This window comes from Anoplophora glabripennis, unplaced genomic scaffold, assembly GCF_000390285.2.
Source record: "Anoplophora glabripennis isolate ALB-LARVAE unplaced genomic scaffold, Agla_2.0 scaffold30, whole genome shotgun sequence".
Taxonomy (NCBI): Eukaryota; Metazoa; Arthropoda; class Insecta; order Coleoptera; family Cerambycidae; genus Anoplophora; species Anoplophora glabripennis.
The window spans coordinates 683,862-696,682 of NW_019416226.1; the positions used below are offsets into that span (position 1 = coordinate 683,862).

Here is a 12,821-nt window from a genome sequence, read left to right on the forward strand (position 1 = left end):
TGTGAGGTTAAGTCCGTATATAACCTCACATAACCTACAAATTTCAAAACGTTTCAGACATGCGAAGATGTCAACGAGTGCCACGAAATAGGCAATCAATGTGCGTTTAGGTGTCACAACGTCCCCGGATCATTTAGATGCATCTGCCCGTACGGCTACGCTTTAGCTCCAGATGGAAGGCACTGCACGGGTATGTTTAACAGTAAAATTACCCAATGATCCAATGTCATAGCGTCATTCTTTCAGATGTCGACGAGTGCAACACCCCGGCGAACAACTGCAAGTTTATGTGCAAGAACCTGATCGGCTCGTTTATGTGCATCTGTCCGGAAGGGTACTCCCAGATCGGCCTTTCGGACGACTGTCGAGACATCGACGAGTGCCTGGAAAATCCCAACTTGTGTAATAATGGACGTTGCGTAAATTTGCAGGGCTCTTACAGGTGTGACTGCTTTGAAGGATTCGAACACAGCTCGGATAGGAAGCGTTGCATTGGTATGTCTTTATTTTTTTTATTTAAATTGTGCGCTACTGAGGAGATTTTCGTTGAGGAAACCTAAGTGACTTTTTATAAAAAAACGAGCTCGTATGAAATATAAGAATTCAAATTCTAAAGATTTGATATTCTAGACTAAGATCTGTTTGCAAAACATTGTCCCGTAATGCATATCAATTAAATCCAGATATTTTTACAAACTAATGTAAAATTTTGTAAATGTTTGTATAATTCTAAGGGAAAAATAATAATTTCCTATTAACAGTAATATTTCACTTAATAATTTTATTTTATTGTACTTGTTCTCTTTACTATCTGCATTCGCTTTGATTCACTGTAATTTTATTTAAAAAAAAAAAATGGTCTCTGGCCGCTCTGGCTCATAAATAAATATTCCTAGTTTCGTAATTATTTCAGATAGGAGACAGGGTATGTGCTATAGACAGCTGATAAACGGCAGGTGCAGGACCCCGTACAATGAACTGAAGAAAGCCTCCAAGGCAGACTGTTGCTGCTCTATGGGAGAAGCCTGGGGGCCTCAGTGCGAACTGTGCCCAGCCAGGTTCTCTCCGCAGTATCAGGAATTGTGCTTGGACAGCGGGTTCCTGATCGACGGACAAGGTACGTGCAATTATAAACTTTTCAGGTGCAAATAGGATGGACGTTTAGTGTATATCAAAATTAATTTCGAGTCTATTGCAGATAAGTTATACTGCGAAGTAACGTCTGCTCTTTATGATGGACTTCCTCTAATCTAAAAATTAGAGATGCACGCTTTAAGTACTATTCTATACAGACAGTCCTCCGTACTTACGGCATTTTCAGTTCTCAAAATTGTAAATCGAGATGACATAAGTCGATACATTTTTTTCATCCAGGACAGGATGTTTGTAAATAAGTAGGGGGTGGTTGCCAAAGTTATTTTGTGAAAAAAAGCTCATAAGTCGTTCTTTTCCGAGATACAGAGTGTTTAAATTTAAATTTTTTATTTATTTTTATTAATTATTTCAGAGAGTTTTAAAGATATTGACTCCTAATTTGAAAACCGCTTTGGAGGGATAAATGTGCATTTTTTGGGGTGATTTTTATGTATTTTAATAGTCGCAAACCTACAACAGCTGTTGAAAATGATCTCTCTCACAAATGATACAAGAGTCAACTCGTATTCGCGGAAATATTCCTACTGTATTTCTTATTGTTTCACACCCGACTATAATTCGATTCCTCAGGTCTTCAACATTTTCAAATTTCAGGTCAATATCTTTAAAACTGAAATAATTAATAAAAAAAAATAAAAAATTTAAATTTAAACACTATCTCGGAAACAAAGCATATTTCACTTTATTTCACAAAATAACTTTGGGCAACCACCCCCTGAAATATTTCGCACTTATTTACAAACACCCTGTATAAAAGAGTTATGTTCTATCAGAACATAATGTAAAAGAACAACATAATAATATTAAACAATCATACTTTATATAACAAACCATATATTTGGTACATACTTATTTCACAATTGAAAAAATAGAAAGAACCATATTAAACCCTAAATCATTGGTTTAAACAAATGTATCAATTCGAGGTTGTTTCATACATTTCTCGATAACACTGACACGAAGTAATAATTGTGTTATTAACATTAAAATGTTTCAAAATTTGAATCATGTTCCTTAAAAATATTGTGAAATAGCCCATGACGTATTTCGGAACCATTGACGTTAGATTGATTGATGACTGGTGTTAAAATATTGTTCGACACAATTCGAAATGACAAGTTGAAACGACGTAACTCGAGGACTGCCTGCATTGTTACAATACCCATCTCTTTTGATTGAAAACAGTCATCACAATATTCAATATCAGGATATCAAATTTCTTTGTCGTCTATTCCAATTTTTATCTAAAGAGACATTAATTTTATTGCCCCATTATGAGGTCACCTCTGCTGTCTATGACAGTGCGCTAGTCTAAATATTAGAGATGCGCGCGTTAAATACAATTATGGCACCAAAAAAATGTACTTTGCCTGCCCTGAATAATGATATATTTTCTAGACGTAAATGAATGCGAGACTATTCCCGACCTCTGCCAGAATGGTCAGTGTATCAACACCTTGGGATCGTACAGGTGTATTTGTAACAAGGGGTACAAGCTGGACAATTCCGGTTTGTACTGTTTAGGTACGTTTTGACACGACCGTCATGCGATATCATGCTCGATTTCATAATAATTTTTAGACATCAACGAATGTCTACACAACGTCTCCCACTGCCAGTACAACTGCCAGAACACCGAGGGAAGTTTCATCTGTTCGTGTCCTTACGGGTTCCTCCTCAATCCGGACGGTTTGACTTGCCGCGACTTGGACGAGTGTGCCACGGGACAGCACATTTGCCAGCAGAAGTGTATCAATACCGAGGGAAGCTACAAGTGCGGATGCGAGGAGGGGTATAGTCAGATCGGGGATCGATGCCAAGGTTAGGACACGTTTATACCGGAATTGACAATTGATCAAAAACATTTGAGAGTTCTAGGTTTTGTGTTATAATTTTTTTTTAGATATAAATGAGTGTGATGAAGTGGGCATCTGTCCCAAGCCGGGCAGGTGCGTGAACACACTGGGCAGCTTCAGGTGTATCTGTCCGAGAGGTTTCAAACTGTCGACGTCGGGAACTTATTGTTTGGATTCTGACGAGTGCGAGGACGACTCCAAGTGTACGGAAGGCTGTCAAAACTTAGTGGGAGGGTACAGGTGACTGAATTAGTGGATGAAATTTAAAAATTTTTGATTAGGTGGAAATTTTTTTGAAATGTGACAGATTTTACTTTACCAGTAAATACAATGATTCTGATTTTAATGCCCCATATTTCAAAAACACAATGTTCTACAGACATATCCTATGAAACTTTTTACTTAAAATCATTTTTTCAATTATCTAATGAAATTAGCGTCTGCTCCCACAGAGCTTAGCCCGAGAACAACAAGGACAGGTGAAAGATTCCTAGTTAAAGCTAAGGAAGTAAAAAGTAAATCTGTTATTGGCGCATAACAAACCTTAACCATTGTACTAAACTAACGCAAAAAATTAAAGGGTCAAAAAAATTTCTGAAATTTTTACGTGATTTTTGACAGATTCTATTTAGGTGAAAAATGGTCGTATCAGGAATTAAAAAAAGCATTTTGAAGCTCTAAGATTCTAGTTTTTATATCTTTTGGCCGAAATTTTTTAGGAGCGACGGTTATTATGCAATTCTAAGAAATAGCATGACAAAAAATGTTTGCAAATTTTCTTTTTTTTTCGGACTTTTAATGGAAAAGGGTTTGTGTTCAATCATCGATATCTCAGCGTCAAATGGTCGTACAGAGAATTGAAGGGCGCTTCCGAAAACTGGAATAAATTTCCTATAACATGTTGCGGCAACTTTTGAGAAAAAAAAATTTTTTTCATCTGTTACACGAATTTTAAAAAACAAGAAAAAAAGGGTTTTTTAGAAAATTGACGGCTAAGTTAGATATATTCACGAAGTGACTATTTCATTTTTACCGCAAATAACGTTTAAATTGACAAAAATAAAAAATTGAAATTTTTTTCAGAGAAGGATAGTTTTTTAAAAAGCCGAATAGTGCTGGAAACAATTGGATTTTGTTTTCTTCAATGTCCGGAGGGTTTTCCAATAAAACAAAAGAAAACTTCGAAAAATTTTGAAAATTTTATTATTTTTTTTACATCAATTTAAACGTTAATTGCAGTAAAAATGTAAAATAACCTAAAACAATTTTTTTTCCATTTTTAATCATGATTATGAAGTGTTTAAGCTCAAAAACACTACCCTTTAATTTTTTTCAAAAGTTTGACTGTTTCAAACAAAGAAACGGTTTGCTAGATCGAGATGAAACTTCACAGGGTTCTTTTGGATATATCGAACTGTAAAAGTCACGCTTAATATTATTCATTTCGCAAATATTTTTAATTTAGCCGTCAATTTTCTAAAAACCATAAATTACTCTTTTTTCCTGTTTTTAAAAATTCGTGTAAAAGATGAAAAAAAAAATGTTCCGAAAAGTTGCGGCAGCATGTTATAAGAAATTATTCCAATTTTTGAAACTGCCCTTCAATTCTCTGTACGACCATTTGTCGCCGAGATATCGATGATTGACAAAAGGATCCTTTTCCATTAAAAGTCCGATATTTCGATGAAAAATGGTCGTATCGAAATTTAAAAAAAAAAAGGAAATTGAAGCTGAATAAACAAGCTATCTGGTCCATGCAATGGCTTAGCTGAAAAAAATTGTTTCAAGTCCTTGGACTCGGAAAAAAAAGAAAATTTGCAAAATTTTTTTTGTCACACTATTTCTTAGAATTGCATGATAACCATCGCTCTTAAAAAATTTTGACCAAAAGACCTAAAAACTGGAATCTTAGAGCTCAAAGTGCTTTTTTTTTAATTTTACACGTAAATACACTCAAAAATCACGTAAAAATTTAGGAAATTTTTTTGACCCCTTAATTTTTTCCATTAGTGCATAAAAAAATGAAATAAATAATATCCACGAGAACAAAAAGTTTTCAGTAAAAGAAAATTATTAGACAATATAAAAAAACATTGAAGAATTTTTGCTGTTGTATTTCTCTTGAAACTTGGGTCCGTTTACTTTTGTCCGTCTCTAAAAAAATATCGAAATTGGCCCGCCCTGTACATATCACTTTCCAGATGTGGCTGTCCAGAGGGGTATGTGCTCCACTACCACTTCAACCAGTGCGTGGACGAGAACGAGTGCCAGAACAACCCTTGCGGCAGCAGTGGCACCTGCTTCAACACCCCGGGAAGTTACCGCTGTGGGTGCCCGGAAGGATACCAGTTCGATCACAAACTCAACATCTGCATCCAGGTGAACCATCATTATAAAAATAAATCCCCTTTATTAACGGATTCCGTCGATTTTCAGGTGAGTGCAGGTTGCGCCAGCTCCCCCTGCGCCTTTGGATGCACCAGCATGGGCAGCTCCGGTTACACCTGCGGCTGTCCCCAAGGCTACCAACGCATCGGCCAAGGTCACTGCCTGTCCACCGTCACCCCCGCTTACACCGGGTACGCTCCCGATATCGGGGACGTTCCCACATTCCCCATCGACGACAGGTATGGGTCGGCCTCCAACGACAAGCTGATCACCACCGAGGGGTGCTTCTCGTGCAAGGTACGTGGAGATTTTTACTTTGACGAGTGTGTGTTAAAATATCGTTTTCAGGTTAACGGCAGGCACAGGAGAGCGTCGAAACACTCTCGTCTGGCGCGGACGTCATACAACGACACCATAAGTTACATATTCAAGAGGAACGCTTTGAGAAGGAGGATCAGGAGGCACCATCATGGTGAGGAGCTGGAGATCAAGATCGGCCTCTCGCAGACGAGGCACAGGACGAGGATAATAAAGCTGCAGCCGTCTGTTACGGTATGAGACAAAATTTCATTTGAATTTATTTTTAATACCTAGCAAATATCAAAAAAAAAACAGTTATCAACTTTTACGAAAAATTTTATTTTAATTTTTGAAACCTTGCAACTCTTTATTTATTAACATTTCATTTTGACGTGATTAGGTTAGGTTATGATTAGCTAAATATTTATTTTCATTCCTGCATATCCACAGCTAAGAATTGCATTTTTTATGATGAAGTTGCACATAAATGGCTTAGCATCAATTTTAAGAGGGCTCTATAACAAATAGACAACCAGCAATACACTTTTATAGATTTTATTACACAGTTTGTCTAAATATGAGTTAATGCACAAATAACAGACTTTCCCCCATTTTAATGCAGATTTTCTATAAAATGGAGTTAGTTTGGAACTCAAATTACTTTTTGGTGTAAAGAAATTTGTAATTTACGATGGTGCTTTTTCAAAAGCAGAAAATTACAAATTTCTTTACACCAAAAGTAATTTGAGTTCCAAACTAAGTCTATTTTATAGAAAATCTGCGTTAGAATGTAGGAAAGTCTGTTATTTGTGGATTAATTCATATTTAGACAAACTGTGTAATAAAAATCTATAAAAATGTATTGCTGGTTGCCTATTTACTATAGAACCATCTTAACTGGGGTTATACAAGGTGATTCAGAACTTATAAAAAAAAATTTTGGATGTACAGGGGACTCTTACAAATACAATTTTGTAAAGAAAAAATTGAAAAGGGCAGTTCGAAAATGATTTAAAAATACACTTCTGCACGGCACTGGCCCACTGTAAAACCTGACCTTGCCCAATGTGACCGGCATGGCGGCAAAGTGTGATAAAAACAGACAAAAACTTTCGCAAGGAAAGAAATAAATAGCACCTATTTTATATCAGCAAACTGCTTTTACCACTATTATTATTTATTAATTAATAATATTAATTTGTGGTTTTAAATAATAAAATCATTTGACATACCTAATGGTACAACAACTGTTCAAAATATTGGTCCGTCTTACTCAATTTCTACAAACTAACACAAATGTTCTTGCTTCACCATAATACAAAATGTTGTCTTACTTCACCATAAATAAAACGATATCCATCAACTCTACATTAACACTACACATTACGACACTAACTTGGTACTAAAAAACTATTGTAAACACCACAGATAACAGCTAAACACTAACGCAGCGACGATTGTAAAATCAGATTTCAGTATTCGGAGTTGCTGAGGCCACATGTATTGCGAATGACTACAGTTGTCCAGCTATGTAATGGTTGAATGTACTACAACTTCAATAATTTTTTTTTCAAAAATTATTAAGGATTCTACAAAATTTTTTTTTAAGATATTGACTCCATTTCTCCTGCCGCATCTATTCCCAAATTTTTTTGGATAAGTTGTGAATCACCCTGTATGTGCGAAGATGTCGGTAACTCTGAGTGAGTTCTAAATAAAAGCCAGACAGGAACATTAAAACCAAGTAAAATTGTGCATAAACGTGTCCCAATAATAATTATTTTCTATTACCATTTATACAGAACACTTGAAATTAATAACGTTTTTCTAGAAACTTGAAAATAAAATTACCAACTAACCTTTTAATTTCGATGAGATAACATGTTCGAAGTTATCACCATTGATTTCATTCACATGTGCTATCACTAGGAGTATTCACAACTCTGTGCATGCCAGAAGAGAAGGTTTTCCCTTATTATTGAAACGCACAGCGTTCTTTGAGCATTCACCTAATTCTTCCACAGTGGACCACTTCAGTCTTGTACACCAAACTTTTCGTGTTCAGCATGCACACGCAATGCTATGGCAGCATTTTGCTGACGTTTCCCGTATACTAATGTCATATAAATTCATCACTGCTGTAAATAAGGGCTAGTTTAATCATCAAAATTTTGTAGTGTGTCGTTTAAAGCCCAAAGCAGCACTATTTTTGAGTGGAAAATGAAAGTATGATAGATAACACCACACAAGAAAAATTTGTCTGTACTTTTCATGCGACATATGTTATCTGTAGTATTTTTGCCTCCTGATCACGAATCCGGTGTCAGAATTGAGCTATCACATCACAGGAATTTCCTAACCTCAAAAAACAGGTCAAAAATAGCAAAAATTCCCGAAAAAGTGTTAGGAAAAATACAACATTTTTTTTTCTATTTTCAAATATTCGTTCATATGGTTAAGACTCCGCCGAACGTAAATCCGTGGTCAAAATTGATGGTTCTTTTTCTAACTTCAAAAAAACAGGTCAATTAAGGTTAGATATCACGAATTTTCAAAAAATAACAGATTCGTGCCAAATTTGGGATACGGGGGTATTCGGTGTCAAGATAACGGATCCGAGATCAATTTTGCAAAATTCAAGATGGCGGATCCAAGATGGCCGACCAAATTTACAAAAAATAACCCATTCGCGCTAAATTTGGTATACGGGGTTTTCGGGGTCGCTGATCCGATGTCAATTTTGCAAAATTCAAGATGGCGAATCCAAGGCGGCCAACCAATTTTAAAAAAATAACATTTGCCTCAAATTTGGTGTACGGGGGTTTTCGGGGTCGCTGATTACGAATTCGAGGTCAGAATTGCGAAATTCATTTTGTTTAGTTTAATTTTTGTTTAGTTTATAACCTGAGTACCCAATCATGTTTTAACCTTCTTAAAGTACATAGGCAATTGATTAAAATTTTAAAAACGAATTTTGTAAATTTGATCTCGGATTCGTGATCAGTGACCTCGAAAACCTCCGTATACCAAATTTGGCACGAATCTGTTATTTTTTGAAAATTTGGTCGGCCATCTTGGATCCGCCATCTTGAATTTTGCAAAATTGACCCCGGATCCGTGATCAGCGACCCCGAAAACCCTCGTATACCAAAGAGTGAACTAAAGAAAATAGATAAAAATATGTTTTTTGTCTCAAATTACTGGTCGTAATAAATTAAGATGGGTATAGCTCTTAATTTTTTTAAAATTTTCAAAAATCACCCCGACTTAGGGATTGAAAAGAAGCCCAAAATGAAGAATTGAAAATTACCTTTAAATATAAAAACTATTAGCATTGAATTTTTCTATTGAATGATTCTTGATACAAAGAAAGATTTATTCTCATGACTGAAATAAGCATGTTGAATTAGAAAATCCGCCCTTAAGCGCGCTCAGGGGGCGAAATCATCCCCAAAAATAGAGAATATCAGAAATACTTAATTATTGTAAAAATTCTAAAAAATATATGTTAAGATAATTCATTCGATAGAATAATTCACATGCTAATAGTTTTTATATCAATTTGTAATATTCAAATTCTTAATTTTTGGCATTTTTAAAATTTTCAAAATACTAAAAGCTATGCTCATTTCAGTTTTTTACAAGTAATTTGCTATCAAAAACATATTTTTATGTTTTTTTAATTCTCTGCGAATTGCGAAAAGACGGGGGAAAATCACAGGTTTTTTGCTGTCACTCTTTGGCGCGAATCTGTTATTTTTTGAAAATTCGTGATATCTGACCTTAATTGATCCGGTTTTTAGGTTAGAAAAAGATTAATCAATTCTGACCGCGGATTCATGTTCGGCAGGGTCTTAATAAATGAACATGTGAATATAGAAAAAAAAATTTTTGTACTTTTCCTAGCACTTTTTCGTGAATTTTTGCTATTTCTGACCTATTTTTTGAAGTTAGGAAATTCCTGTGATGTGATAGCTCAATTCTGACACCGGATTCAAGATCAGGAGGCAAATATACTACAGATAACATATGTCGCATGAAAAGTACAGACAACTTTTTTTGTGTGTAATGTAACAAAATCCTAATTTTTCATTGAACTACTAACTATAATGATAGGAATTTATTGTTTTTTACTTTTATTTGTATGTTAAAACGTGATTCCTTACAGAGAGAGATGTTATACACGATAGTGAGGGGTAACGAGAACAACAAGTTCGAACTAGTCAAGAAGCACGGGGTCTGGGCCCTCCACTTCCGTAGGAGGTTGAAAGAGCCTGGCGCCTTCGATCTGGTGATCCACGGAAGGCCCGAGGACGCTTCCAGCGCCGAGAACGGGATCTACGAGAAACCCCTAACCTTGAGAGTACGAATCGTGGTGACGGAGTAAACTCGATAGCCGTTCCGACGTTTAGTCTAATTTGGAGATCCTTAACGGGAAAATGAGCAAAATTCTAACATTACAATTTTTTTTAACCATTGGCGTTTTTTGTGATATAAAATACATTGCCATACCGCGAGGAAGCCATCACTGCCGAAATTCTCCAATGTGTTCTCCCTAGGTGGCAGGATTATTTTTGTACCGACGGTTCAGCGCTTCGCCGCCGAAGCACGTCTCTTTTTCGTTATTTAAATTTAATTTTCCGACGGATTGTGTTCAGTAAGAGACGAGGCGGATCGAAGAACCGTGTTTTTAATACAATTTTTTATATAGCCCACTAATAAGAGTAAAAGATTGTAACGGTTTTCAAGTATTATAGAGTTATTATCGTAACGGCCAAATATGATTTTACGGAACATATATGGATATATATATTTATGTTTATTTGTATAGATAGGTATTTAATTTTAATTAGTTACCTAAAGTTTTAATTATGATTATCGTTTCTTTGTAATATATTTGCTTTTAAATAATAAAAATATTTGCAATAAAACTGTACTCGTTTTTTTTCCTCCTGTCTCTGAGGACGTCGTAAAAGTGCATTAAAGACAGAAAGTTACAGTTTTTATGAACATCGGACACTTTAAGAGAAATTGTCAGGTAAGAACAGTTTTTTTTTTAGTTTTTGAGTTATAAGCAAAAAATAAATGTGACCCCTGTACTGGCGATAATTAGACTTTATAAAGAATCGAGTCGCATACATAATTAATTTTTTCTTAACTCTTACAAACCATTTATATTTTTTTCATGGAAACTATCGTGGGCATAGCTAGAATGTTTGCTTGCAGTGGGCCCAGGGCTGCCGGTTCTTTGGAGGCCTCTAAAATAAAAAAAAAGCTCGTAATCAGCGACTTGCCAATATAAAATTTCAAAAAAGTCCCACAGTCGGCGACTTGCCGATATGCCGATATGACTACGACGAGTAATATGAGACAAAAAAATAAAAAATATTAGATCTTTTTTCTGGGGTGGGCCGTGCACATTCCTGCTCCCCCTAGCTACGCCCATGGAAACTATACTTGCCCGTAGCCTAGTTAAAAATATAGTGTGCTTGAGAATTAGGCCAGGTCGGATCTGTCAAAATATCATTGGAAAGTTTCGAAAATGGGAACTTTCCGGAAAGGGAAGAATCCCTTTCAGGGAACATTTCCATATTTTGAATTTCCCACCAAATTATAACTAGATGACCACCTTAGAAATTGTTGTATTATCTGTTAAAGTCAAGTACCTACTTGTAAAGTCAAAAAATAAGTCTATAATATAATTAATTATAATCATTAATGTTCCACAACTTACAATAAATATATACACATGTTCAAAAAAAAAGCAAAAAACATCTGCAAGTGGTGGAAAATATTTCTGGGCAACTTCCCTTGAAAATATTTCCATGGAACGTTTCCAAGATAATATTCCCTGGGATTATTCGCGGGAAACATTTCGCAACATTCTCGAAATATATTTTGGGAATATTTCTAAAAAAATATCTTCCCGGGAATTTCCCATCTCTAAAAATTTTAAAAATACCTATTTTATCTGAGTTTTTTTGTTTATGTTGTCTATGCCGCTTCAATTTCTTGGTCCATTTCTCTTATAAGTAAACAATATAAAAACAGCATTTCAAAACATGAGGCTACTTTAAGCATCATAACCGGGTTAAGAGGGTTTTTAGTAATTCAAATAAAATTATTCAATATTATTATCAAAATATTTATTTAAATTTAATGAATAGACTTTTATTCCACACAAAAATATATGTATTTTGAAAATTCAAATTATGGTGAGTAAATGTAGTGTTGTATAAATGTACAATAAAGAAAATAAAAAAGTAGGTATATTAAAATTCATCCTCTGAATATTCTGATGAATTATCTTCGTCTCCTAGATTGATAACGATAGGTTCCACAGTAACGTCAATTAAATTATCGAGTTCCCACATTTTCTCCTCTTCTTTTTGTACATGATGTATACATCTTTGCCAGTTATCTGCAGTTACTCGTTCCAAGGAATTTTTTAACAAAATTTTCACGTCACTTAATTTAAACGTCGTATTATTTCGCGCTACATCTCCTTTTACCTGCGCCCAGACTAATTCGATTGGGTTAAGTTCACAGTGATAAGGTGGTAACCGTAGTACCGTTATTTGGCGATTTGTTGCCATTTCATCGATAACATATTTTTTCTGATCTTTATTAAGATTGACAAGTGTCAAAAGTTCCTTTTTCACCATATTTGTTTCAAAAGAAATGTTTTTTCCGGATAACCATTGAATTATATCGGCTTTCCTCCAAGCAGTCGTAGGCGTCCGCTCGGTCTGCCGTGAATGGTAACTGGCATTATCCATGACAATTACAGACCCCGGAGGAATAAGATCCAACATCTGTGTAAAATACTCTTCGAAAACATCTGCGTTCATGTCTTCGTGATAGTCACCTGTATTTTTAGATTCAAATAAAAGTAAACCGCCATCTACAAAACCACTGGCACTACCTATATGTGTCACTATTAATCTTCGCCCTTTACCTGAAGGTGCCTTGAACCCTGTTGAAAGTCCATCCAAAAATGCTTGTCGAAAACTTTTTACATTTTTATCTTGCCATACTTTTGTTACAGTATATCCCTCGTTGACCCAAGTTTCGTCTAGATAATAAATATTCCTCCCTTCGTCACGGAATTTTCTAATTGAT

At 35.2% G+C, this 12,821-nt stretch overlaps 1 protein-coding gene across 1 annotated transcript in view; it reads left to right on the forward strand.

Moving 5' to 3' along the window:
• LOC108913084 (fibrillin-2-like) overlaps positions 1 to 10,563 on the forward strand; it is a 117,965-nt gene extending 107,402 nt beyond the window's left edge. Inside the window, exons 30-39 of the mRNA XM_018718562.2 lie at positions 58 to 190; positions 247 to 495; positions 914 to 1,117; positions 2,554 to 2,679; positions 2,737 to 2,976; positions 3,059 to 3,251; positions 5,213 to 5,390; positions 5,448 to 5,696; positions 5,748 to 5,951; positions 9,868 to 10,563. Coding sequence (XP_018574078.1) covers positions 58 to 190; positions 247 to 495; positions 914 to 1,117; positions 2,554 to 2,679; positions 2,737 to 2,976; positions 3,059 to 3,251; positions 5,213 to 5,390; positions 5,448 to 5,696; positions 5,748 to 5,951; positions 9,868 to 10,086 — 1,995 coding nt within the window. The 3' untranslated portion in view covers positions 10,087 to 10,563. The remainder of the gene's footprint in view (positions 1 to 57; positions 191 to 246; positions 496 to 913; positions 1,118 to 2,553; positions 2,680 to 2,736; positions 2,977 to 3,058; positions 3,252 to 5,212; positions 5,391 to 5,447; positions 5,697 to 5,747; positions 5,952 to 9,867) is intronic.
• The last annotated feature ends 2,258 nt before the right edge of the window (positions 10,564 to 12,821 follow it).